Below are 25,618 nucleotides of genomic sequence, written 5' to 3' on the forward strand. Positions count from 1 at the left end.
AGGGGAAAAATATGAGAAAAGGAAAAAATGGAAACAAAGTCTCTATAAATAGGGAAGGGTGGAGGAGGTGAAGGGAGGGCAGGGAAATGGGAAAAAAATAAGAACCAAGATACATCATATAAAGGTATAAGATCCCAATGAGGAATGTAATTGTATTTTATACCTAAAATGTACCAATAAACTTAATGAGAATATTTTTTTAAAAGATGTCTAATGCTTCTATCAGCATAGGGATCCCTCCTGCTTCCTTGTAGAGACACAGCACTTCCTTCACACCCACACCCTCCTCATCTCTGGAGACCATTGGTCTGTTATTCATTTATATAATTTGATCCCATCAGGGATGTTATCAAATGGATTCACAAGGATATGTATGGTTTGGTATTTCTTTCTTTAACATGAAAGTTACCTGGAGATCTACCAACCTCTGAATGTATATGAAGAATCCACTCACTTGTAATTCTGAGTAGTATTCCAAGGGATGGATGTGCCAAGGATTGTGTTTCTTTTATTTAACCATCATTATATATAAGCACATCTAGTCTGTTTGCTTCCAGTGCCTCACTGTTACAAAGGAAGCTGCTCCAAACATGCTCACACTGATTTAGTGTGAATATAATTTGTTGGTTCTCTGCAATAAATAAAAACTTGCCTGAATGGTTGTTGCAGGTTTCATTTTAAATACTAGTCATTATTAGAAAAATTTAAGAAGTACAGAAAATTGAGTAGATTCTATGTAGTTCCTCTATAACCCCATATCCATACAAAAATATTTCCTATATAGTTATCATCCTGCATGATTCTGCTATGATTTTTACAATTTGTGGTTGACTACAATATTATCCAATTAACAAATGTAGCCAATATCAATGCAAATACATTATTTTTAACTGACATGTACTGTTCAGATTAAGATTCATCCTTTTTTGTGTGTGGTTAGTTCTATGGGTTTTGACAAGTTCATAACACTTTGTATTCACCACTACAATATCATACAAAATAATTTCAATGCCTTAAAATCTCCCACTTGAACTATGCATCCCTCTCATGCTGCTGCTAAAATCACCCTCTGGTCTTCTTCTCCACAGTTCCCTTTTTAAGATGTTATATAGCTGAAATCACACAGTATATAGGCCTTTTATTCTGACTTCTTCACATTGCAAGCAGTCCTTCCAATATCTGATAGTTCATTTACTTTCATTGACATTATTTTGATGTACAGAAAACTACAGATTGAGAACAATTTATTTAAGACATGTTGGTGGCACCCACATTGTGGCAATTATGAATAAAGGCATTTCTACTAAAAGAACAGCCTTACTAGCAAGGAGATGGGCCATCACACACAAAAAAAAACAGATCTCCTCCCAGTTCACGTGGCAAAGGAGGCGAACAGGAAATGAGGATCATGGGCAGCAGGTCCCTGGGGGCGGATGATGAATGTTGAGGGCCACTAGGAGGCACAGGAGTGCACTCTGTGATGATGGACAAGGCATGGAGCTCTTCATTTTCTTCAATCTGGAGATGCTGAGCCAGAGCTCATGGAAATCCTCCCCCCTCCTGCCCAGAGTGCTTTGTGAAGCTGCAGGGTCCAAGTTTGTACTTCATCCCTCAGGGTATGGCAAAGGCAAAGCTAGGGATATATCTACTGAGCTCACGAAGAAGCTGGGAGGTTTGTGATGTTCTGCTACTTTAATCATTGGGCACCAGAGACATATTCTCTTTGTATGGCAATAAAGTATGTGATTTGTGAAATCAATCTTACTTTCATCATCTACTCATCTCTACCTTACACAACATTGCTACCGCATAACTGCATAGAGTGTGGAATAGACAGCTCAATATTTTCCAGAATCAGAAAACCCATTTGAAGTCTGTAATGTGATAGAAAATATAAAGAGGAATTGATAAATTGTGAAAGACTCAATGTGGGAAGCTTGAGCATTAAAAACTATATTTTCTTGCATTTGCTCATTTGTTTATTTTAGCTTTTGTCATCTATGTTTTTGAAGTCTTGTTCAAGAAAAGCTTTGCCCATCCCAATGCCCTGAAAAATTTCCCATTTGATTTCTGATACTGATTTCATAATTTCTGGTATTATTTCAAGGTTTCATCTCTATTTGGATGATATTATTTAATCTACCAAGTAGAAGTGTAGGTTCATTTACTTGGAAAGTGATAAACTGTATGGATGGTTAAGTTTTCATCTTCCTCATTAAAATACACTCTAGATGTATTATCCTCACCTGCAAGCAGTTAGTAGAAAACAGGATCCAATAACCAAGACTTAAAATGACTCCGCTTCTTATCACTCCTCTTATCTTCCATGGAAATTTATACTTCCTGCTTCACAGGTTTAGATTCTGAAAATCTCCCCCTGTTCTGTACAATTAGGTTTACGTATTTGCAATTTGAACTATATAAAATTGAATTAAAATTGTAGCTTCTCAATATCACCACTCACATTTCAGTACTAAATGGCAACATGTGGTGGCCGGGCCCCATATTGGACAGTGCTGTGTATGTGTACTCATACTTTAAGAATATGTTCACCAAGAGAAACAGTGAAAGTTCTAGTGAGCTTTAAACTTTAGCTCCCACAAGGGCACCTCGTTTTCAGTGCTAGACATGGCTCATTCAAACCCTAGACCTTGTATGTGCAAGACCAGTGCTGCAGGACTGGGCTTCCCTCCCCCCTCGCTCACTTGTGGGTCTTGCAGTCCCCATGGCTTGGTACCAGCAGGCACAGACAGGAGTCACAATCCTTCCAGGGTAAAGGACCCTCTTCTTCATCATCAGAAAGAGGTGATGCTCTTATGTACTAGGAAGAGGGAGGTGTCCCGGTAACCCCCTTGAGTATGTTGCCTGGTGTCTGTGGGAAATGGGCAAGGTCACTCTTCACAGAGTGAAAAGAGCACCGAGACGTGAGTTTCAGAACCCCTTGAGAGGAAGGTCTCTGTTACACCACCCTTTGAGCTATAGTCACTGGCAATGGAGAATGGAACTAAAAACTTTAGGTTTTTTTAGAGGTAAAGATCTTATCCAAACTTCTACCTGCTCAGTTCCTAACAAATATCTCTGCCTCTCTTCAGCCCCCCAAAAGTGACAGAATATGCAGATGCCACCAGCTCCAGGAGGCTGGAGCCTGGTTTAGAGGAGGATGTGCTGAAGACTGCTGGAAGTGCTGAGGCCGGTAGTGCTGGAGATCTGCATCACCTCTCTGTGCTTCCCGCCCCTCTGTTCCTAACTATGTAAGGCCTTTACCCACTTGTACAAGGAGAGATGGCAAATTGAGGCATGTGAGCCTTTCTATGTCCTCTGAGCTAGTGCTAGATAATTGTTTTTCCTATTTGCTGAAATATATGGCCTCCTTTGATTTTGTAATCTGGAAGTAAGTGAAACTAAGCAAATGAACCTAAGTGCCCTTTAACACTACCTAGAACAGTAGAGGTGCTGACTGAGACCAAGGGCACCTAAAACAGCAGTAGCCTCATCTTGTGGTTTAGGGGCTAGCAGCAGCAGAGGGCACAGTACCTGTACACTACCCCTTCTCATGGGAACTGCTTTAGGAAAACATCAATGAGAGTCTTTGAGGAGTAGTTCCCAAGGATGAAAACTTTTCTTCTATGAAATGGGCAGTCAGATCTTCTTAGAATAGTCTATTCAAATCAAGGCTTATGTCCGCACTGACTTGCTGTGGAGTGACTTCTCTCAGCTCAGCTTTTATACCTGAGTCTGTTTAATAGGTCTCACATGAAACAAACAAAAAATGTGTTCACTGAACATTTTTTGACACACACCTCAGCTCCTCTGGAACCATACAAGAGGAAAATGGGAACACATTTCTTACCAGGGATCTTCAGGTGGAGATATTTTCATGTTACCATCAGCACTGGGTCCTGTCTTGGGCTGAGCAGGTGGCGATAGGGATGTACAATAATGCTCCAAACTGGGCAAGCTGAGGCTGGGTCCAGGAGAGGGGGGCCAATGGGGCACAGCAACAGGAGGAGGGAACCCTGAGTCAGCACAGGGATTTGGGCAATTTTGGCCACCACCTGCCCTCACACTGGGGAGGACATCACAGCTGTCATAGGAATGACAGGTGGAAGTCGGCAGCCTGAAGGGTTGGGTGGCATGAAGAAATCCTCAAAGTCAGCTCCATGGGGAGGCACCTGTGCAGAGCCATCCAGGCAAGAATCAGCTTGCTCCACACAAAATGAGCAAATAGGTATGGCTGAACCTCCTAAGCGTGCAAACAGAGAGGTCTGTGTGTTGTGTGGCCATTGTATGAGGATTAACACAGGAATCTTGCAGCACCACTTATAGAAATATTTGTAAAAAATAAGTAAATGTTCTGGTGATATTTCACTGGCACAAGATCATCTAATGTCCCTAAGGACAAGTGGACTGTAATAGTCCCCTTTCCAAAAAAGCAGGGAAGACAAGCTGTGTGTTGGTGAGGATATGTCCTGTTACCATAAGTTGTCACAAAGTAGATGCTCAAGGAAAAGCAGTACATATGATATATTAAGGCACAATTCTCTTCCTTTCTGGGAAAAGTTTTTGAGGTGAGATAGGCCTAGAAATGCTCCATTCTTTTCACTTGTCACCTACTATGTGATAGATGCTTCAGATACAGTATCAATCTCATGTCCAAGAGGGTTTCTTGTTCTTCACTCACTAGCACTTTTCTGTTTTTCCCTTCACAATAACCTCTGATATTAGCAGGCTGAGGATTTCCTCCTGTCTTTGGACTCATGGCCAGTCTGTTGTGAGCTGTTCCTACAGCGCACAGGACTGTCCTGAACATCAGGAATAACCTCATGGGATATATGGAAAAACCAGGATTCCCCTATGGGGACGGACACAGGCCAGATACTGGAGAAGAGAAGAGTTTTTTATTTTTAAGATCAAATAAGAAGCACTTGCCACCTACTCAGAAAACTTCAGGGTTTGGAATAATTCAGCCACAGCAGATGAATTTCTTTCCATACAGCAGTGAGCATGGTCCTGCCTCACCTACAGCTTCTCAGGGAGCTTTGGGGTTTGACCACCTACATAAGCTCATGCACTACATATGTGTTCCATGGACCTTTTCTAGTAACTCATTCCATTAAAATCCTACAAAAATGTCAAGACGATCTCAAAAACTGTCCTAATTAACCTACCAGGACAAGTAGATTACACTGCATGCCCAAGTCCTTATCACCCATTTGGGAAAGCTTGAGACTGTGTTAATTTGCTTCAAAGGCACAGAACCCAGGGACTAAGCCTCACAGTCCAAGGATAACTTTTATGCCAAAAGATCTGTTGCTATTGGAGGGTTTCCATGGTGAGCAAAGTGACAGCCAGGGCCTTCTACATGCCATGGGCAAGGGCAGGTGACTCTGGGCAGTTCCCAGGGAGTAGGGGGCACCCATCGCCTGCTCATTTTACATTCTTAATTCAGGCCAGGTGAGTGCCTTGGACACGGGGACTTTCTGCACCCTGAGAGGTATTTTCATTTATCTGAGTACAGAATTGAACTCAGAAATAGAGCCAGGTTCAGGCTGGGAGGAGTGGGAACAGGGTGGCCTCTAGATGACCTCACACTGAGAGTCCAGTCCTGGTCTTGTCATTTACCAAACAGGGATCCTGAGAAGCTCCCAAGCCCAGTAGGCCTCAATTTCATCATCTATAAAATGAGTTTGACCCACTTCTTTTGTAGAACCTGTAGAATGAAACAAATGTATTAAAACACCTCGCAAAATTTCTGACATAAATTGAATAATTGGTGATAAGTAGCTGGTTCTAGTATTACCATAAGTAGATACACTTACACTGTTTTTCTGAAAAATTTCTGTGTGCCTCTCATGGAAGCTTCATGTCAATAGTAAACTAAATAGAAAACCAGACCAAAAAAAAAAAAAAACCTACAAAGTAATCATTCCCCAATACGTTTTCTCCAATAGTACGTATTTATGATAAGATATCGGAAAATCTGTCTCTACTGGAACAACTAATTCACAGCTTTACGAATTCGGTTGAAGAACCATATCCCCACCTCCCTGTCAGCTTCCCCACCACAGGAACAACTATTTTCAATCATATCTCCTTTGGCAAGAGTCTAGGCTTGGGGCTCATGAGGCCTCTGTGACAGTGAGGACTGAAGCCCAGGCCATTCTAGTGACAAGGCCAGCTGAGCACAGATGCAGCTCCAAGAAACTTCAGGCAAAATTGCATATACTGAAAACACTAACATAAACCTCTTTCACAAAGGGAATCATTGCAAACTGGCACAGACTAAGTCCTGGTTAAGACAGGGGCAAGACATTTGTGAATATTGAACAGGGTCTCTGGAGGGAGAACCTCTTGGTCAGGCAGTCCTCTGACCTCTGGTGTAAGTGGCTGCAGCCACTGGTCAGGTGCCCATGTCCATCTTGTAACCACGTTAGGGCAAACTGGACTCACAAGGAGAAGTTGTCCCCAAGCAAGAGGTCAACTGGGTACTGCAATACCCTGGAAGGTGGACACTTCCAACAGACAGCAGAGCACTTGGCCAGCAACATTATGGCTTCACTTGACCAGTGAGTCCCCCTTACCTCTCAGGAAAACCTTGCAGGCACTGAGGATAAGACCCTGGTTCTTGCCCTGCCTAGGACCACTCTTCTCACAGCTGTCCCAGGTGAGCATTCCTCTCAGCTTCACCCACCATCTAAAAGCTCTGCTCAGAGCGGTCTTCATTCTCTCAGGCTTTTACCTCAGGCCCAGGACACCTCATCTGAGGGTCTGGCCCTGGCCTCCATGCATATACATTAAAATAAGCTCCTGCAGAAGGAACTGCAGTTACTCCAAGCCCCAAACTTCCATGGCTCAGCACTCACCATGGCTGCGCTCTGCTACACTCCACTTCCTCAGTGCTCTGTTACCTGCCCTTCAGGTCCTTAAGGACAGCTGTCTCCCAACATTGGACATTGGTGGAATGACTGGTCTCCATCATCCTAGGGGGTGGGTTTGATCCTGCTCAGGCTAGTTTACTCATGTCTCCACCACAGACACAGGGCCTTCCAAAGGACACAGTTGCAATGAAGGTTTGGCCTCAATGTTTCCATTAGCACATGGGGCTCTTTATTGACAATAAATTTCTCTAATAAACTTGAAGAAAACAACCATATTCTGTTATACAATACATATAATTTCAAAAGTGTATACATAAAGCAAAAATAAATAAGAAGCCAAGAATTGATTTTCATCCTTATTTATATTTCTAGAGTCCATCTAACTTGATATAAACTTCTTACACATTTCCAAGGTAATTCCTATTCTAATCATATATTATCATAAATAAATTGGATGGTTTCTGCATTTGTATGCTAAAACAGGAAAGACTCTTACACTTGGATTGGAAAAGTAAATCCATTTGTGATCACTGTCACACAAAATCATATTTACATCAGAAAACACAAGCAACAACATCAAAAACTTAAAAACGCATGTGAGATCAATACTATTCTTCAAATAAGATGTGAAAGTTACTTCAATCTCACAAAAAAGGAACAAGACTTCAAAAAGTCAAAGAAAATCCCTGTCCATTTCCAAGGAACCCAAATAGAAGAGACAGCAAGATGCTGTGCACGGTATTTTACGCCCTCTCTCAGCCCCTCACTTCTTAGAATACTGCCTGCTCTGCAGAAACTCGGACTGAGAATGGGGCTCATTTCACATGGGGTGGGGACTAAGCCAGGAAGGTGGTTGGGGAACGCTCCTTGCCCCTGTCACACATCTTGCTCCTCATGGGCCCTGAACATACCACTTTCTTCTCTCAAAGCTTGGTCATATAACTGTGGGTAAGACCTGGGATCTGCCCTGTTAAGCTTGGCCACATGCTCTAGGACTTTCATCTGGGTGGTTTCAGCGTGGGCCCTTGGACCCCACAGGAACTCATAGTTAGCAGGATCACTATCAGGCACCTGGCGATACACCAGGTACTGTTCCTGGACCAAATCCTCTGTGATGAATTTCCAGAGCTCCCTAATAACAATGTGCTCCTTCAGAGCTAACATCCCCCATTTTATCACTTGTTTCTTTAGTACCTTCTCACTGACTTGGTTGCCCCTCATGAAGACTGCAGTCAGGGTATATATCAAGAGGTCAAATTTGGGAATGATCTGGTCATCATTATCCAGTATGCCATTGTAAGTGAGGCCTAAGACAGGGACAAGGACATAGGTGTGGCCAGGGGGATCCACTTCCCTCAGCTCAATACCAAAGCCCAGACATATGGACTCACAGACTTCCCTGAAAATCAGAGGGAAGTGCTCACGGTAATCATCATGTACAACATGAAGCATTTCTTCCAGGGTGACCTGTTCTTTCTTTTGATATTTGCGGAGCAGGAAGGACACCAACTTACGTAACTTGTCATTCAGGAGCACATTGCGCAAGAACTGAGGGACGTCCATGTCCTGCAAGGGTCTTGCACCCTGATTTTCTTTCCTACTGGAGCCCTCACTGCTTGGATTGCTTTGACTGGAAGCCATGGCACTAGGGGGAGAGGAGATGCCTTGAGGATTCTGAAGACAACTCAGTGTTTCAGGCCCAGGAGCTTCTCTTGGTGTTGCTCTGATTACATTATAAGAGGAAGAGGATGCAGAGGAAACAGTGGCTACTGTTTCCTCCCTCACTTTCTCCTTGAGACCCTGCATGCCCATGATGTCCCCTGCACTACTTTGGGTAGGATGGCCTCCCACTAGGTTCCTGTCTTCGCTCCTCTGACCATGGGGCATCATGATGTTCCGTCGGGACAATAAGAGCTTGTTGCTGAAGACTCAGATGCCTGGAGAAGAGGGGGAGATTATTAGTGTTCTCAGCTGAGAACAACACACCTGTAGCCTTCCACAAAGGTCTATTATAGGTCTTTTCTTTGAGGGGTGCTATAGGGCTTTAGAAGCTCCTGTCCTCACCTGGCCTTGTCCCCATGATCCTTTGGACATGAAATGAGGCTGCTCCTCAGGCTGCAGTTGAACTGCAGAGGACCAGGCTCTAGGGCAGACAGTATGGCATGTACATCCTGGTTACTATGAGGTGTCCTTTCTCTGGGACAGGTAGAGCCCTGGATACACATCAGATCATGTATCTCACCTTGACTCCTGGGCCTCCTCTGCTGTGTAACCTGATGACACTGCCTCACACCAAGACCTTCACCACCTGCTTCCTGGAGCTCCTGCAAGATGCATGGAGGGCCCCTCAGTCTGCAGTCTACAAGCACAGTGCCTGTATCTGAGCCCTTGCAGGAGGGTGCGCTGGACTCCGAGTTTCCCTCTGTCCTGGGTGAATGATGCCCTCTCTGTTCATGTGAGGCCCTCAAATGTCTTTGAGCAGTGCCTGGAACCATGCTTTCTAAGACCCTGAGACAATTTCTCAAAAAAAGATGTCTCCCTCCTTGAGAGGAAACAAAAGTCTTTTTTTTTTTTTTGGCCTCAAAGTCAAGTCATTCAGAAAAGGCCTGGCTTGGCACCAGACTAAGAAAATGAACCCCTCCACCGAGGCCTCCCCCCACATATTTACAAACTCGGGGGCTCAGAGGGAGATCCAGGTGGGGATGCAATGAGTTAAGGAGGGTTCTGAAGACCTTGGCCTTCCCTGAGGACAGGGCCTCAGTCCTTCTGGCGGCCACTATAGTGACCACCAGAGAGAGGCCAGCACTGCTGGGCACCATGAAGAGCCAGCAACAGGGCCCCAGATCCCCCCACACTAGGGCCAGGCAGGGCTAAGATGCCGCTGGCTCCTGTCCCTTAAGGCTTTCCAGGTTTGACAGAAGGCCCCGTCCTGGCCATCTCTCCTGTCTCACCTTCTGAGGTTCCTGCAGTAGCAGGCCCAGGCCCATCTGATGGCCTCCCAGGAGCACCCTGCTCCAGTCCTGCCTGGCTTTCCAGGTCCCGCTCTCCCCCATTCCCACACTTCTGGGCCTCAGGGCACTCCACTGGGACAGGAGCTGACATCTGCGTGCCACCACTGGTCATCACTTCCTCACCCCCCGCATCTTGCCACTGCTCCCTGGACCCAAGTGCTAGACATGCAAAATTTCAGTGAGGTCCATGTGCCCTAGGAAAGGGAACCGCTACCATCTTTATCTTGATAAATTATTAGGTCTAGGAATTTCCCTTCAGTGACTTGGGGCCACCCTCTTTAAACTACTACAATATCACCTTGAGACATTCAGAGAGAAAGTGGGGGAACCCAAGTCTACTACGTTCCCTAGGTCTGGCAACAGGTTACAAAAGGAACAGGTTGGGGCTAGGGTACTGTGTTTTCAGGTGAGTGGGTTCCCTTTGCCCCACTTAGACCCTTGATAGACCCTGGGTTCCTAATTCCAGGGTCCCATTTCTAACACGCTTGTACCAAGGACTTGACCTCATTGAGACCAATGACCCAGAACTAAGACAGCAGCTGCCTTACAGCCAAGGCCAGGCCTCCTGGGATGATGGCAAGCTGAGATCCAATGTCAGATGTCCACAAACCTGTCTGTGTTCAGGTAAGAGTACACAAAATCCTCCCTTAGGCTTTTCACCTTGACTCTTGGCAGACTCTGGGACAGCTGTGGGTCTCCTGAACAGGTGGAATTCCCTGTGACAACCTGCAGACCCAAACTTATATCAAGTGTCCCACCTCACTGAAGTCTCTAGGATTCTCAAATCAACTGAGGAGGCTCTCATGCTGTCACCCCTATATGGGGACATCAGTGCTGACAGCAAGACCAGTGCCCATTTCTCCTGTGACTCGGGATCCCTCTTCTGGTTTAAATCTAGATTTTCCCCAAAAGTCCCATGGTTTTATATGCTGGACCTTCAGAAGGTGATTGGATTATGGAGGCTTCTATCTGTCTTGTTCTCATGAGGCTGGGCCATTTAGAAAGTGGAGGGTCACTGTGGGTGTGACAGAACAGGGTGTATCTTCCTTCCTGGAATCTGGCATCTCCCTTTGTGCTCTGCTTCCTGGAAGACTTGTGGTAAGAAGCTTTCCTCCCACCAGGCGCTTCTACTCTGGCTGACTATGGACTGAAAACTCCCTAAGTTGTTAGCACAAATGAACTTTTCTTCTATTAAAATGCAGGTGTCAGGTATTGTGTCTCAGCAATGAGGACACAAGCAAGACATCTCCTGTGTGCTTCTAAAGTTATTCTATCTTCCTCCCTTCCATGCCTGCACTCCCTTAGCCCCACCCCTCCCAAGATGAGCTGATCTCTCCATTGGAGACCTAGACCTCACCTCTCTGAAGATTCCCTTCCAGCCCGGGGCAGAAGTTAGCATGCCAGTTACAGCCTCCCAGGCCTGACCTAGGGAACAGGCAAACTCTGTGGGATCTGTTGATTCTGTGCTGCAGACAACTTTAGTCCTCAGGAAAAGCCCATATATTGGGTTTGTCGACTCCTGTGGTCCTCCCTTTACTAACCGGCGCTCTCTCTACTAAATTGTGGCCACCTTTTGGACCAAGGTATTCACCTCTGCAAGTCTTCCCACCTGCAACCACTCAGTAGAATGGTGAGCTCTTTATATACAGCCTCCCTCACCAAGAACTCTGGGCTGGTAACAGGGGAAGCCAGGCTCTGTGAGGTCCCTTTGTTTGTGGGTGTGGGTTAGCTTCAAACCTTCCATGCTATAAAATAGCAGAGTGATAAGCAATAGCAATTCAGTTTCTCCAAGATCCAGAATCCAGACTCTGGAAAACCACTACTGAGGGAGGGGAAAAAAGAGAAATAAAAAGAAGTACATCCCCAGGAATCCTGAATGACCTGATATGAAATTTGAAAACTATAGAGTTCTATAAACATTAGCCAGAGGAATTAGACAAGTGAAATAAATAAAAGGAATGTAGATAGGAAAGGAAAGAGCTAAGTAATCATTATTTGCCAAAAAACAAGATACTCTACACAGAAGACCACAAAAACTCCACCAAAAGACTCTTAGAATTAAAAACCCAATTTAGCAGTGTACCAGGTTACAAAGTTAGCAATCAAAAATCAATAGCATTCTTGGACATGAATAACAAACTCACTGAGAAAGAAATTAGGGAAACCACACCTTTCAAAATAGCATCAAGAAAAATGAAATACTTAGTATCCATTGAAAGCTACAATACTCTTGAAAAGGAGATTGAAGAGGATATCAGAAAATGGAATAATATCCCCTTTCTTGGATAGGCAGAACCAATATTGTGAGAATGGCCATACTTCTAAAACTGTTATATAGAATTAGAGTAATCCCAATCAAAATACCATTAGCATACCTCACAGAATTAGAGAAAATAATCATAAAATTTTTGTGGAACCAGAAGAGACCTAGAATAGCAAATCTGGGCAACAACAGCAGCGCAGGGGGCATCAGAATTTGAAGTTATGCTACAAAGGTACTGTAATAAAAACACCATGGCACTGGCAATAAATAGACACAAGGATCAATGGAACAGATTAGAAGATGCAGTAACCACTATAAACACACTCAGCTACTGTATCTTTGACATAGGGGCCAAACACCTTCACTGGAGGAAGGATAGCCTAAAGAACAAATGGTGCTGGGAAAACTGGCCTTCCATGTGCCAAGAATTGAACGTAGACCCTTATCTCTCACAGAGAACTAAATTAAAATTGAAATGGATCAAGGATCTAATTATAAAAAGAGAAACAATCTGCTGGAAGTTAAAATGGTTAAAGCTCTTGAAGATATAGGTGTAGGCATAGACTTTATGAACAAAAATTCAATTGCACAGGAAATATTCGAAAGAATCAACAAGTGGGATGAAATCAAATTAGAAAGCTGTTGCACAGCAAAAGAAACCACGAAGTAAAGAGACAATCACCAGAATGGGATAAAAATTTTACCATCTACTCCTCAGATAAAAGACTAACATCTAGAATATATAAAGAACTAAAAAAAAAAAAATCAGATGCTCTTAAATTTAAAAACCCAATTCCAAACTGGGCATCTCCAATGAATAGACATTGGGCCGGGGATTTAGCTCAGTGGTGCTACCGCATGCCTCAAAAGTGCAAGGTCCTGAGTTCGATCCCCAGTACCAAAAAAAGAAAAGGAAAGAAAAGAAAAGAAAAGAAAAGAAACACTTCCAATGAATAGACATGTCTCATGTGAATAAATATAAAGTAAATAAATATATGAAAAATGCTCCACATCACCGGTCATTGGAGAAAGCAAATTAAAACACAGGAATTCTGTGAGGCTGTACAGATAAAGAACCCTTCTCCACTGTTGCTGCGAGTGCTAAATGGTACACCACTACGGAAGTCACTGTGGAGATTCCTCAAAATACTAAAATTAGAGGTTCCAGTTGACCCAGCTGCTCCCCTTCTAGGTATCTTCCCAAAAGATTTAAAAGCATCGTATCACAGGGGTACATGTACACTCGTGTTTATAGCAGCACAATTTATAATAGTTAAATCTTGGAAAAAGCCTCTATGTCCATCAACAGGTGAATGGATAAAGAAAATGTATTTATATACAATGAAGCATTACTCTGCCATAAAGAAGGATAAACTTGTGTCATTTATAGGAAAACAGATGCACTTCAAGACTGTAATCTTAAGTGAAGTAAATCAGACACACAAGTTTAAATATCACATTGTCTTATGTGAGAATCACAAAGAGTAAATAAAGAACATAATGGAGGATAGATATTGAGAAGTAGGAAGGATGCACTGCTATAGGAAGGGGAACAGGGAGGGGAGAGAGGGAAGGAAAGAAAGGAAAGAGAATCGAAAGAGAAAAATGGAAACAAAACTTTTGTAAATAGGGAGGGAAAGAAGGCTTGAAGGAAAGGAAAGGGAATGAGGAAAAAAGAAGTAATATAACACATAAAGGTACTAATTCCCTATAATGCATGGGATCAATATGTATGACAAATATGTACTAAAAAAATAAAGCTAATAAAATGAAAAGTAGAGACTCTTCCCAAGATTTAGCTATTACAAACTGTGTTGCTATAGACAGCCGTATGCCCATCAGCAGATGAATGAATAAAGAGAATGTAGTGCTTATACACAATGCAGCACTACTCTATCACAGAGAAGCATAAACTCGAGACATTTTTAGGTAAATGAATGTGTCTCCAGATCATAATCTTAAGTGAAATAAATCAGACACACAAGTTCAAATATAGCATTGTTTCTCTTGTGGAAAAAAATGAAAGTATTAAGAAGAAGCAAAATTGAGGATGAATATAAAGAACTAGGAAGATTTGTTCAAAGATGAATGGATAGAGGAAATGTGGAGTGTGGAACTCAGAAGAGCCATAAGACAACTTCATTTCACAGTTTCCAGTGTTACCCCGCCCCCTGCCCCATAGTGACTGGGTGAGAGTCATTCTCAGGAAACAGCTGTCGACAGGGAGTAGACTAGAAACAAACACCTTCAGTGTATTTACTTCAGCCTTGAAGTGCACAGACCCTGCCCTCGTAGCCAGAGGTCAGGCTACCAGGGTTGCTAGAGTTGCTGTACTTTTGATAATTTGATAATTTGAGCCCTTGCAAAAACTAAAAAAATACAAAGATGAATAATTGAAGTTGTTTCATTGAAAAAAATGAACAAAATTCCCCAAAGCCTTCCCATTCATAACAAAACAAAGAAAAAAACAGACCCAAATCCAAGCAATTATAAATATTAAAGGCAAAATCACAATGGACTCGGCCAAAATCCTGAAGATCTTAACTACGTTAAGAACCTACTAAAATGGAGAATTCAGATAAAAATTATAAATTCCACATATATATGAACTCCCAAAGCAGACACAAGACATACAAATTCCAACAAAGGAGCATCAGTCAATGAATCTGAAGAATTCACATAAAAAGAAACAATAGCGCCATGAAGGGAGGGAAAGGGAGGAAAAGGGAAAGAAATAAAAAGAATGAATATGTGTCATGTACTTGTACTAACTCTCCATGATGAATGTAATCATTATGTATTACAAACAGGAACCAATAAAGAATGAACAATCTTTAGTGCTTATCCAAATTCCACACGTAGATTCTTGGCAGATCCTGGCCTGCTCCCTTTGTTGACAGGATGCGTCTCCTCCCATAACCTGGTAAAGATCCTCACAGAAAGGCCCTCCTCCCTGAGACCAGGGAGACAAAAATGCAGTGCGTCTGGAAGTTCCTGTATGGGATTCCCACGACTGACAGAGAAGTAGGATCCGGAGACCCTCCCTTGTCTGGTGCAGGCCCAGGTGTTCTCATTTCCCCGCTGCTTCCCTGCAGATGCATCTGGCAAATCAGGTCCACCTTCTCCCTAGGACAGCAGAGGTGGAAGTCCGGGCAGGGTGACTCTTGTACACAGTCCTGCCTGAGGCCACCCCAGCCTGCCAGCAGGGCCAGGCTTCCCATGTGTTGGACCTGCTGACCTGCAGCCACATGCCACAGATCAAGGCCTTTCCCTGCCTGACACCAAGAGCCAGGGCCAGAGGTGCACTGTGTCTCCCAGGGGCTGACGTCTGAGAGGAGGTCACCCTCTGATCTAGTGACCAATGTCCCTGTACATCGTCCCCTTGAGTCTTGGAAGTAGCTCTACCAGTCTGTGAAACTTAATCTCCTCCCTCAGACTCTAGGTGGGAATGCAGGACAGCACTCAGATTGAAAGATTAGGCAGGCTGGGTCCCTTCTATCCTGTGTCCTGGGACCCGCAATCCTGCCTCATTTCTCATCCTGACTGGGTCAGGGCCAGTGTGTCCCTTTACCCTGAAGTCTTGCTCCTTCTTCAAAGACCCTGAGGTCTCTCAGATCCTGTTGAAGAAGTCAGGAGTCCCCTGACTGATAACCCCACATGGGGCTTCCCTGAAGGCCAAGCAGGAGCAGACTTCTGCGGGGAAGACTTCTTCTTCTTCTCTCTGTTCTGGAGTGTAAGGTCCCCTTCCTCTATGATCAAGACTGTTAACATTCTCAGGGCCTCACCCATAGAATTTGGGAGTTCATACATCCAGACACAATGCTCAGGGGTTGCTAGGTCTTATACCTGGGGTAGAGAAGTCCCTCATGTGGCTCCTCTAGTGGGGTGGGTGCCCTCATTCCTCCCTCTGGGGCCGGACCCTGTTTCCTGACAGTCTGAACTGTATTCCTATTTACTGAGTGTGCCTTGTGACATCAAGGCTAAAGGATGGAGAGGACTCATTCTTACAAACCAGCCCCTGTGGGGTTCAGGACCAACAACAGAGATGGATCTAGATTGTTCACGGACAGTCTTGCTGAACTGGGGTTTCCTCACGCTTTCAGGACCTCACCTGGAGTGGGAACAGGTTCTCCCTGCTCATCACAGGAAGGACAAAGCCCTCCCCTCTCTCTGACACCAGAGGCAGAAGTCTGCTTGTCCCACACATACCTTCACAGGGCTGACGGAAGTTCTAAAAGGATTTTCTTCAGGTCCCTGTGTCCTCCCTCAGACCTCACCTTGGTCTCTCCCAAAGCCAGAACCCTGTGTCCTTTGTCAAACCCATTGTGTTCCCCTTTGAATAAAGTGTCTGACACATGGGGATTTCTAAGGCAGAAAGGTCACTGTGACCATGGCATGGAAGTGGATAGCCCTGGCAAGTGTGTCCCATGTACACAGCTCACAACACAGGCAGGTATGCAATATTTGGGACCCACTACCTTGCTTAGGGCTTCCAGGTTTACCCCACAGCCCCTTATATTTACCTAGCTGAGCCCAGGTCCTCTCTGCTGCTCTCACCTTAAGCAGGGACCTCAGAACCAGGCGCTGAATTCCAGGCAAAGGGGGGTGCTCATCTGAGAATTCTCCACTGCACAGTGGGGTGTCAACAGAGGCAGATACGGATTATTTTCAGACTCTCAACTTTGGATCAGTATTTCTCTCTCACCCTCAGCCCCTGAATTTAAACCAACCAATCTTGGGTCTTCTCAGCTCACCTGAAGTGCAGACCTCAGAACAAGGCTCTGATGCCCAGGGTCACCTGACAGACTCAAGTGAGGGGCCCATGCCTAAGAATTTTGCCTGTGTCGTGCAGAGGTGACAGCAGAGGTAGATCTGGACTAGTTGCAGAAACTCTATGTAAGGAGAGGTTTTAACAACATCCCCCTAGCCTCTCACTTTTACCTAACTTAGCCCAGGTCTCACTGCTTCCCAGACCTGAAGCACAGTCCTCAGAACTAAGATCTAACTCTCCTCACCTGGTAGCCTGAGGCGAAAGGCGTGCTCTTCTGGGAATTTTCACCTGGTGCTAGATTAACAAGATGCAGATCTGGGTTACTATGGGAACCTTCTCTCTCAGGTGGGGCTTTCTCACTCTGCACTCAGCCCTGCAATAGTCTAACTGAACCCAGGCCTTTTGCTCTTTTGCTTGAAGCTCAGTCCTCAGAAAAGTCTCTGACTTTCACTACTCAATGAGGAGGAAAGGGGGTCCTCCCCTGAGATTCATGCAGTGGGTAGTTTAAGGCAGGCAAAATAGGCTTTTTTAGAACATTCTGAGATCTTCTTACGGTGGTGGAGATTCCTCAGAACCCCACAAATCCCCTCACTTGGGTATAACTGATCCCAGGCTCAATCTTCCTGTCAACTGAAGCTCAGTTTTCAGAACAAGGCTTTGATATCCTCTAATGTCCTAGGGAGGACACAAGAGGCTCACTCTCAAGAATTCTGAACCACATCTACAGCAGCCAACAGAGGCTTTTTGAGAATGTTCTGAGACTCTCTCTGGGATGGGGTTTCCTAAGTCCTCCCTTAAATAACTTCTTCCTTCTGAACCCAAGAAGATTCTGATTCTTTCTTGGGGCAAAATCAAGCCCTCACCAGAGAATTCTCTGAGGAGTGCAGGGCTAAGAACAGGGTAAATCTGGATTGTTTCAGGTCCCTATTTCTGGGATGGACCTTCCTCACTCCCCTCACAATCTCTTAATGCAAGCCCTAACTGAGCCCAGCCCTCTCTGCACCCCTCATCTGAAGCCCACAGCTCAGAACAGTACCTCTGTTTGTTCTGACCCAAAGCAGAGGCAGTGAGCGGATGCCACATCTGGAAATGTGCACGGGTTCTCCGAGGGCTGACAGCAGGAGGGGAAAGGAATTCTCCTGGGCCCTCCCTCCTCCCTAGGAATCAACACTTTAGTTCCTGGCAGAGCCAGTGCCCCAGTCCTCTATGGACCTGATTCTGTTCCACACTTTCCCAGGCACTACCACCCAGGCTCCTATGAGGCTGAGCTCATTCTAAAAAAATTAGCCCCTGTGTGGTGAGGGCTGACAAGATAGAAAGATCAGGAGAGTCTGAGGACCCTCTGAGTTGGGATATCTCTACTCCCCCTACAGCCCATCACATTGAACCATAACTGAGTGTCGTCCATTCAACTACTCTTACCTAAACCCTGAACTTCACAATAAGCCCTCCTGTCTCTCTAACCTAATGAGGCTCAGACAATGGACCCCATGTTCAGCAACGTGCCAGGGTCTGACAGCAGGGGTAGAAGGAAACTCCACCCATACCCCGCATTGTCCCTAGGGGTCAGCACCTTGTTTCCTAGCAAATCCTAGACATCTATCCTCTACAGAACTGAATCTGTTTCCCTCATGCCCAGAAGCTGACTCTCAAGCTTCCCTGAGTAGCAATGTGGTCTCAGTTGAAAATCATTCCTTGTGGTGCAGGAATGACAGAACAGGCTATCTGGATTGTTTGGGGGGATCTCACTGGGGTGAGGCTTCCACACTCCCCCTTCAGCTCTCACCTGGATGCCTAACAGAGCTGGTTCATCTCCACTCCCCTCACCTGGAGTGCGCACCTCAGAACAAGGCTGTCACAGCTCTCTCTGACTCAAAGAGGCTGCAGTCAGTGGACATCACATCCCTCATTGCACCTGGGCTCTGAGAGGAGGAAAAGAACTGGATTCAGTAGGTCACCATTGTCCTCCCTAGAGCTCTTCACTTTGGTTATCAGCACAGCCCAGACCCGTTTTTCATGGACCTGAGAATGTTCCCCTCACAGGAAGATTGGACTCCAGGGTTTCCTGGGGCAAAGAGGAGAATACTCTGATTATAGAATAAATACTGTTAATATGCATAATTCATTCCTATACTTTTTTTCTATTTCTCTTGCCTTCTTTATGTTTTATTAAATGGTATTTATTTTGAAAGCCAACCTTCAACCACCACTGTCCCCTAACAAATTTCTCTTTAACTATATGGTGAGGCTTTATGTTTGGTTTCTTTATTCATAGGGGCCTAGTATGACTTCACCAATTAGTGATAACTAGATTCTTCCAAGAAATTTTAGATCATTACAGTAATTTCACATTTAACTAAACCAAGGGAAGACTGCTGCTTTCATCTGTTTTTCAAGTCTCTTTCTTACAAACAAATATGAGTAAAGAATGAGGACGTGTAAAACTCCAACCTGTCTCCTTTAACACAGAGGATAAAGACTAGGTAAGCACTGAGTCCAGAAGAACAATTTCCTCCATAACACTGCCTCACTGGTCAGCAGTGAAAAGGCATTGTGTTTTATAATGTGTTTGTAGAGCACAGGAGTGAGCAGCAACATGAGAGTACAGATTGCCAGAACTTGGATGAGATGAGGTTTGTGGGTAATTGTGTAATACCCCCAATGAAGGCAGAGAAAGTTATCACTTGTAGGCCATCTTCCTCATTGTGAAGATGCATGCATCCTACCTTATGCTATAAACAACTCAGGGCCTTCCAAAGGACTAAAAATATTACCCTACTAAAAGATGACAATGCCACCAATGACTGAAATAATGATATAAGGAGGCTACCTACCCAACCCTGATTGAAATAATTTTCTCGGTGAAATGGTTTGGGATGAGACAGTTGGCTATCAGCGGCAGGCAGTGTAAATGGTTTGCCCCTAATGAGTTGGGGGACATTTTCTAAAATACGTTGTATACTTTAGAAAATCTCACATTAGCAATACCAGTTGTTACCTCATGAACCTAGAATCCTAAAAGAAAGTAAATATAAAGCAAGCAGAATGGCAAAGGAAGGAAATACAGATGATGATACAAAAAAAATGAAGTTGAATACAGAAAATTGTTAGAGAATATCAATGAAAGAAGAAAAACATTTCTTCTTAAAAATCAGTAGCATGTATAAGCCTCTCACCAGACTAACCAGGTAAAGAGACAAGACTCAAATTCCAGTATCTGGGACAAACAGGGAAGTAGAACTACTATTTACTTTAATGTAAACTATGTTTACATTAAAGAAGCTCCATAGTGAGTTCAAGACCAGCCAGAACTAATTGTGAGACCCTGTCTATAAAAAACCAAAAAAACAAAAACCTGCATGTGCTATCCCAGCTGCCCCCTGCTTTGCTTTCTTCCATGGCACTCATCACCCCTGACAGGCTATATATAAAGATTTGTTTTTGTCATGCTTGAGGTAGAATCCAGGGCCTCATACATGCTAGGTAAGTGCTCTGCCACAGAGTCACATCCCAGCCCCACTACAGATTTTTTTTTAAAAATGAAGCTATTAGGGACTAACATGGAAAACTCTATGCCCATAACATTGACAGCATGGATAAAATGGACAAATTCAAGAAGCTCAGCCGGTCCCAGCACCCAGAAGGAAGCTCCCCCACTGCCATCACAAGCTCCTAGGACAGAGAAGCTGAGCCAGTTCCAGCACCCAGAAAGGGGCTCCCCTGCTGCCATCCCAAGCTCCTAGGGCACAGAAGGTAAGCCGCATGGGTGCCAGAAGCACACCCCCCACCCCGTGGAAATGAGAAGACACATAAACAAGCCTCAAAAACAGACTTCCAGGTCACCTACAGCAACCCCAAAGGGAAACGAAATGGAACACTCTGATACTCAATCACTGGACTCTCTGAACTGGCAACAAAAGACAATCTGTGAAAAATGAAATAAAAAATAATTACTCAGGTAACAGCAAAGACTTTGCTCATGGTGCAAGACATGATTAATAAATCTAGAGAGGACACAGATAAAAAAAATAGAGGATCTGAGGAACATGATGGAATCCCAACATAGGAAACAAATGGAATCCATAACACAGATATAAACAGATTTCCAGGAGATTAAAAACTCCATCGAAAGTCTGTGCAGCAGAATGAACCAATGTGAGGATAGAATTTCAGATATAGAAGATAAGATTGCAATCAGTGAGGAGGAAAAGAAAAATTGCTTTAAAATTGTAAGGGAACATGAGAAATCAATCCAGCAGCTGCTAGACGATGCCAAGAAGAATAACATAAGACTGATTGGAGTCAATGAAGAAACAGGAGAGAGTGCAGATGACATAAAAAAAATTGTTCACAGAAGTGATGGCAGAAAACTTCCCAAGGAGGGGAAGAATTCTTGACATACAGATAAGTGAGGCATATAGGACTCCAGCTAGCCTTAATCAAAAAACATCTACACATAGGCATATAATAATTATGATTCCAGAAATCCAACAGAAGAATAAAATTCTACAAGCAGTGAGAGAAAAGAAACAAATCACATACAAAGGAAAGCCCATCAGAATCACAGCAGACTTCTCAATGCAAACCCTCAAGGCAAGAAGCTCTTGGAGTGATGTATTTCAAGCCCTAAAGGAAAACAGCCTCCAACCCAGATTGATGTACCCTGAAAAACTATCTTTCAAAATTGATGGAGAAATAAGATACTTTCATGATAAAGAGCACCTCAGGAACTTCATGAATACCAAACCGGTACTCCAAAAAATGTTAGACAATACCCTAGGAAAAGACAATGAGGATCACAACCCCAGGAAACCCAGCAGAATGAATCCACTGGGCATGACAAATTAAATGCAAAGGGGGAGAATCCAACAAAAAGAAAAAGTCATGACAAGGCTTTTAAAACTTTTGACTTCATCTCCCTAATGAGTGTGTAATTCAGTCTTATTATTGTACTGATTAGTATTTTTCTGATTCTAGAATTACACACCATTCCTTGTGCTGTACTGGCTATTTATCATCTTCTTATGTCTACATTTTAATTGGATTGTCTATTAATGAGCTCTAAGAATTCTTTATATATTCTGGTCATAGGTTATATGCATTGGAAATATGGTCTGTTTAAGGACTACTTTTCATTTTAATGATGTCATTTAAAGTTCTAAATTTTGATGGAATCTCATTTATCAATTTTTTTTCTTTTATACATCATGTTTTTTGTATCCTAGGTAGTTCTTGCCTACCCTGAATTCATAAATATTTTCCCTTATAATTTCTTCTTAAAGTTTTACACTTTTAGGCTTTCTTATTTAGGTTCATAGATCCCTTCAAGTTATTTTCATGTATGGAAAAAAAGGGTTGAGGTTAATTTTTTGTATACGGATACCAGGTGTTCTAGTGCCATTTGCTGAAAACACTATCTCTTCCTCAGCTCTTGAATCGAGTTTATATTCTATAAAATGCTAATGTTAAATAATCTTTCAAAACTAGGTGGACCATATATGTGTGGTTCTATTTCTAGATTCTCTGTTTTATTCCAATGATCTATATGTCTTTCCTTACACCAACACTGCCTTGATTACTGTAGCTTTAGAAGAAGTCTTAAAATTGGGTGCTAAACATCTTCCAACACTGTTTTTGTTTTTGTTTTTGGCTTTTCTGGGTCCTTTGTACTCTTACATAACTTTTAAATTTCAATATCCAGTTCGTCATTTATAGCAAGTATACACAGACCTGAATTTTTATATATACCTTGTGTTTTCTAATCCTGCTAAATTCAAATACAAGTTCTAGGGGCTCCTAGAGATTTCTTAGTATTTTCTCTGTAGATGATCATTTCATCTACATGTAAAGATTTTGCTTCTGCCATGCCAATCCTATACTAGTTGTGTCATTTTATTGCCAGACTATTTTGGTTTAGACCTATGTTTCAAAGTCTAATGGACAGATGAAGAGTAGGCATATATGCCCTTGTTCCCCACTTTAGGGAGAAAGCATTGTATTGTCTCCATTCATAGAAGGAGTTTTTGTTGGAAGTATGGAGTACATGTCTTTGATCTGTTGAGAAGGTTCTGTTCGACTTCTAGTCTCCTGATAGATTTTACCATGAACAGCTGTGGAATTTAGTCCAATACTCTTTCTCTAACTAGTGACAGGATCATATGGTTTTCTCTTTTCCTCTTAAAAATGATGACATTTGGGGGTGGATCTTCCAATGCTGAACCAACACTGCCATCCCTATAATAAAACCACTTTCTACATACTGCCAGATCTGACTTCTAAGAGTTTGTTTTGTTAAACAAATTTCTATCTATGTTCATACTTTTTTCTTCTATTATCTTTATCCAGTTTCAGGATTAGCACAATGTTGATTTCCTAAAATGAGGGGAGAAGTGTTCTTTCTTTTTTCTGCTTTAAATGTTTGATATAATTTATCTGTTAAAATGTTTATGAGCCTGCTCTTGTCATATAGGTAGGTTTTCAAGCTAGGAATATACTTTTTTAATAGGTGCTATTCAAATTTTGTATTTCCTCCAGAGTTAGTTTCATTAATTTGTCTTCTAAGTTACTTCTTAGCAGTTGTTAAATTTAATTCTAAAATGATTTTTGAAATATGCTTTCTATATCCTTTTAAATTCTGTAAAATCTGTGGTAATGTCTCCTAGATCTTAATATGGTAATTTTAAAAAATGTATAACTGGTATTGTGTAACAGGAAGAAAAGGTCTAAAAGTGCAGGGGAATTGGGAGGGGTAGGGGAAGGGAAAAAAGGGAAAGGAAAAAATATGAGAAGAGGAAAAAAATGGAAACAAGGTCTTTGCAAATAAGGAAGGGTGGAGGGGCTGAAGGGAGGGCAAGGGAAGGGGTAAAAAAATAAGAACCAAGAGACTCATGTAATGGTACAAGATCCCAATGATGAATGTAACTGTATTTTATACCTAAAATGTACCAATAAATTTAATGGGGAAAAAATTTAAAAAAATAAAAAAATAAAAGCTTATCATCATACATTCTAAAAAAAAATTTCTATCTATGTTCTTACTTTTTTCTTCTATTATCTTTATCCAGTTTTAGGATTAGCACAATGTTGATTTCCTAAAATGAGGGGAGAAGTGTTCCTTCTTTTTTCTGCTTTAATTGTTTGATATAATTTATCAGTTAAAATGTTTATGAGCCTGCTGTTGTCATATAGGTAGGTTTTCAAGCTAGGAATATACTTTCTTTAACAGGTGCTATTCAAATTTTATATTTCCTCCAGAGTTAGTTTCATTAATTTGTCTTCCAAGGTACTTCTTAGAAGTTATCAAATTTATTTCAAAAACGATTTTTGTAATATGCTTTCTATATCCTTTTAAATTCTGTAAAATCTGTGGTAATGTTTCCTAGATCTTAAAATTGTAATTAAAAAAATGTATAACTGGTATTGTGTAACAGGAAGAAAAGGTCTAAAAGTGCAGGGGAATTGGGAGGGGTAGGGGAAGGGAAAAAAGGAAAAAAGGTAAAAAGGAAAAAATATGAGAAGAGGAAGAAAATGGAAACAAGATTTTTGCAAATAGGGAAGTGTGGAGGGGGTGAAGGGAGGGCAAGGGAAGGGGAAAAAAATAAGAACCAAGATACTCATGTAAATGTACAAGATCCCAATGATGAATGTAACTGTATTTTATACTAAAAATGTACCAATAAACTTAATGGGGAAAAATGGACAAATTCTTTGGCAGATACAAACTCAAAAGAATCATTTAAGAAGAGAGAGGTAATTTGTATATCTTATTTTATTAAAGAACTAAAATTCATAATTAAAAACATCCCGTAACAGAAAACTCCACCTACAAATGGTCTTATTGATGAAGTCTTTTAAACATTTTGGGCAGAAAACCTACTTAATCCATTAAGTGAATTTCTTTAAAAATTGCAGAAGTGGAGATATTTTTAAATTCATTTAACGAGGTCAACATTAATTTGATTACCAGGACTGAGTAAAGACAATAAGCACAGACCACTATCACCTGTGAATATACATGGTAAAGTTCTCACACAAATATTATCAAATTCAGTCCAATAAGATGAAAGATGATAATGGATCCTCACCAAGTCGAGTTTATCCTGGAATAGCAAGGCTGCTCCAACATTTAAAAATCAGTCAATATGTCATGGTAAATAAGAAAACCTCACAACCGTATCAGTTGTTGTAAGAAAAGCTTTGGATAAAAGCCAATACCTGTTTATGATTTTAAAAAATCTCCACACACCAGGAATGAAAGTAATTCTCACTAGCTTATAAAAAGCATCTATTAAAGTCCTAAGCTTAGTGCCACACTTAAAATAAAAGGTGGCATGATTTTCTTCTAGGTTGAAACAAACAAAGGATATTTGTTTCCACCACTTTTGTTCAACATACATTGGAAAGGAATAAAAAAATCTTTATTAGCAAAGAATCACAGTCTAAGTAAATACTCCATTTAAGTCTAAAGTACCTCTTTTATTTATACAGCAAAATGTCACAATTATAGAATATACGTTCAATACCGGACTAAGAAATTATTTGTACTTTTATACATTAGGCAATTAATTGATAATTGACATGTTAGCACGTTTATCAATGTGTAATTTTGTTCAAAAACTTCAAATTTTTAATGTATACAATTAGATGAGTTTGGATGTATCTACACACCCACACAACCGTTATAATAATCCAAGTA

At 42.2% G+C, this 25,618-nt stretch overlaps 1 protein-coding gene across 2 annotated transcripts; it reads right to left on the reverse strand.

Moving 5' to 3' along the window:
- Window positions 1-7,140: 7,140 nt before the first annotated feature.
- On the reverse strand, window positions 7,141-17,134 carry LOC101720088 (melanoma-associated antigen 8). 2 transcript variants are annotated; one of them, XM_021249170.2, is made up of 4 exons: window positions 16,907-17,134; window positions 16,710-16,779; window positions 9,121-9,202; window positions 7,141-8,815 (listed from the first exon to the last, which is right to left on the reverse strand). In XM_021249170.2, the coding sequence occupies exon 4, from the start codon at window positions 8,766-8,768 to the stop codon at window positions 7,755-7,757; it is 1,014 nt and encodes a 337-aa protein (XP_021104829.1). In that variant the 5' UTR covers window positions 8,769-8,815; window positions 9,121-9,202; window positions 16,710-16,779; window positions 16,907-17,134; the 3' UTR covers window positions 7,141-7,754. The 2 variants fall into 2 exon arrangements, with proteins under 2 accessions (XP_021104829.1, XP_021104827.1); XM_021249168.2 differs by lacking the exon at window positions 16,907-17,134 and having other exon boundaries at window positions 16,710-16,898.
- Window positions 17,135-25,618: the final 8,484 nt, after the last annotated feature.

The sequence above is a fragment of the Heterocephalus glaber genome, unplaced genomic scaffold (assembly GCF_053883595.1).
Source record: "Heterocephalus glaber isolate CG9 unplaced genomic scaffold, H.glaber_assembly_v1.0 deba00001762, whole genome shotgun sequence".
In the NCBI taxonomy this organism is placed as follows: Eukaryota; Metazoa; Chordata; class Mammalia; order Rodentia; family Bathyergidae; genus Heterocephalus; species Heterocephalus glaber.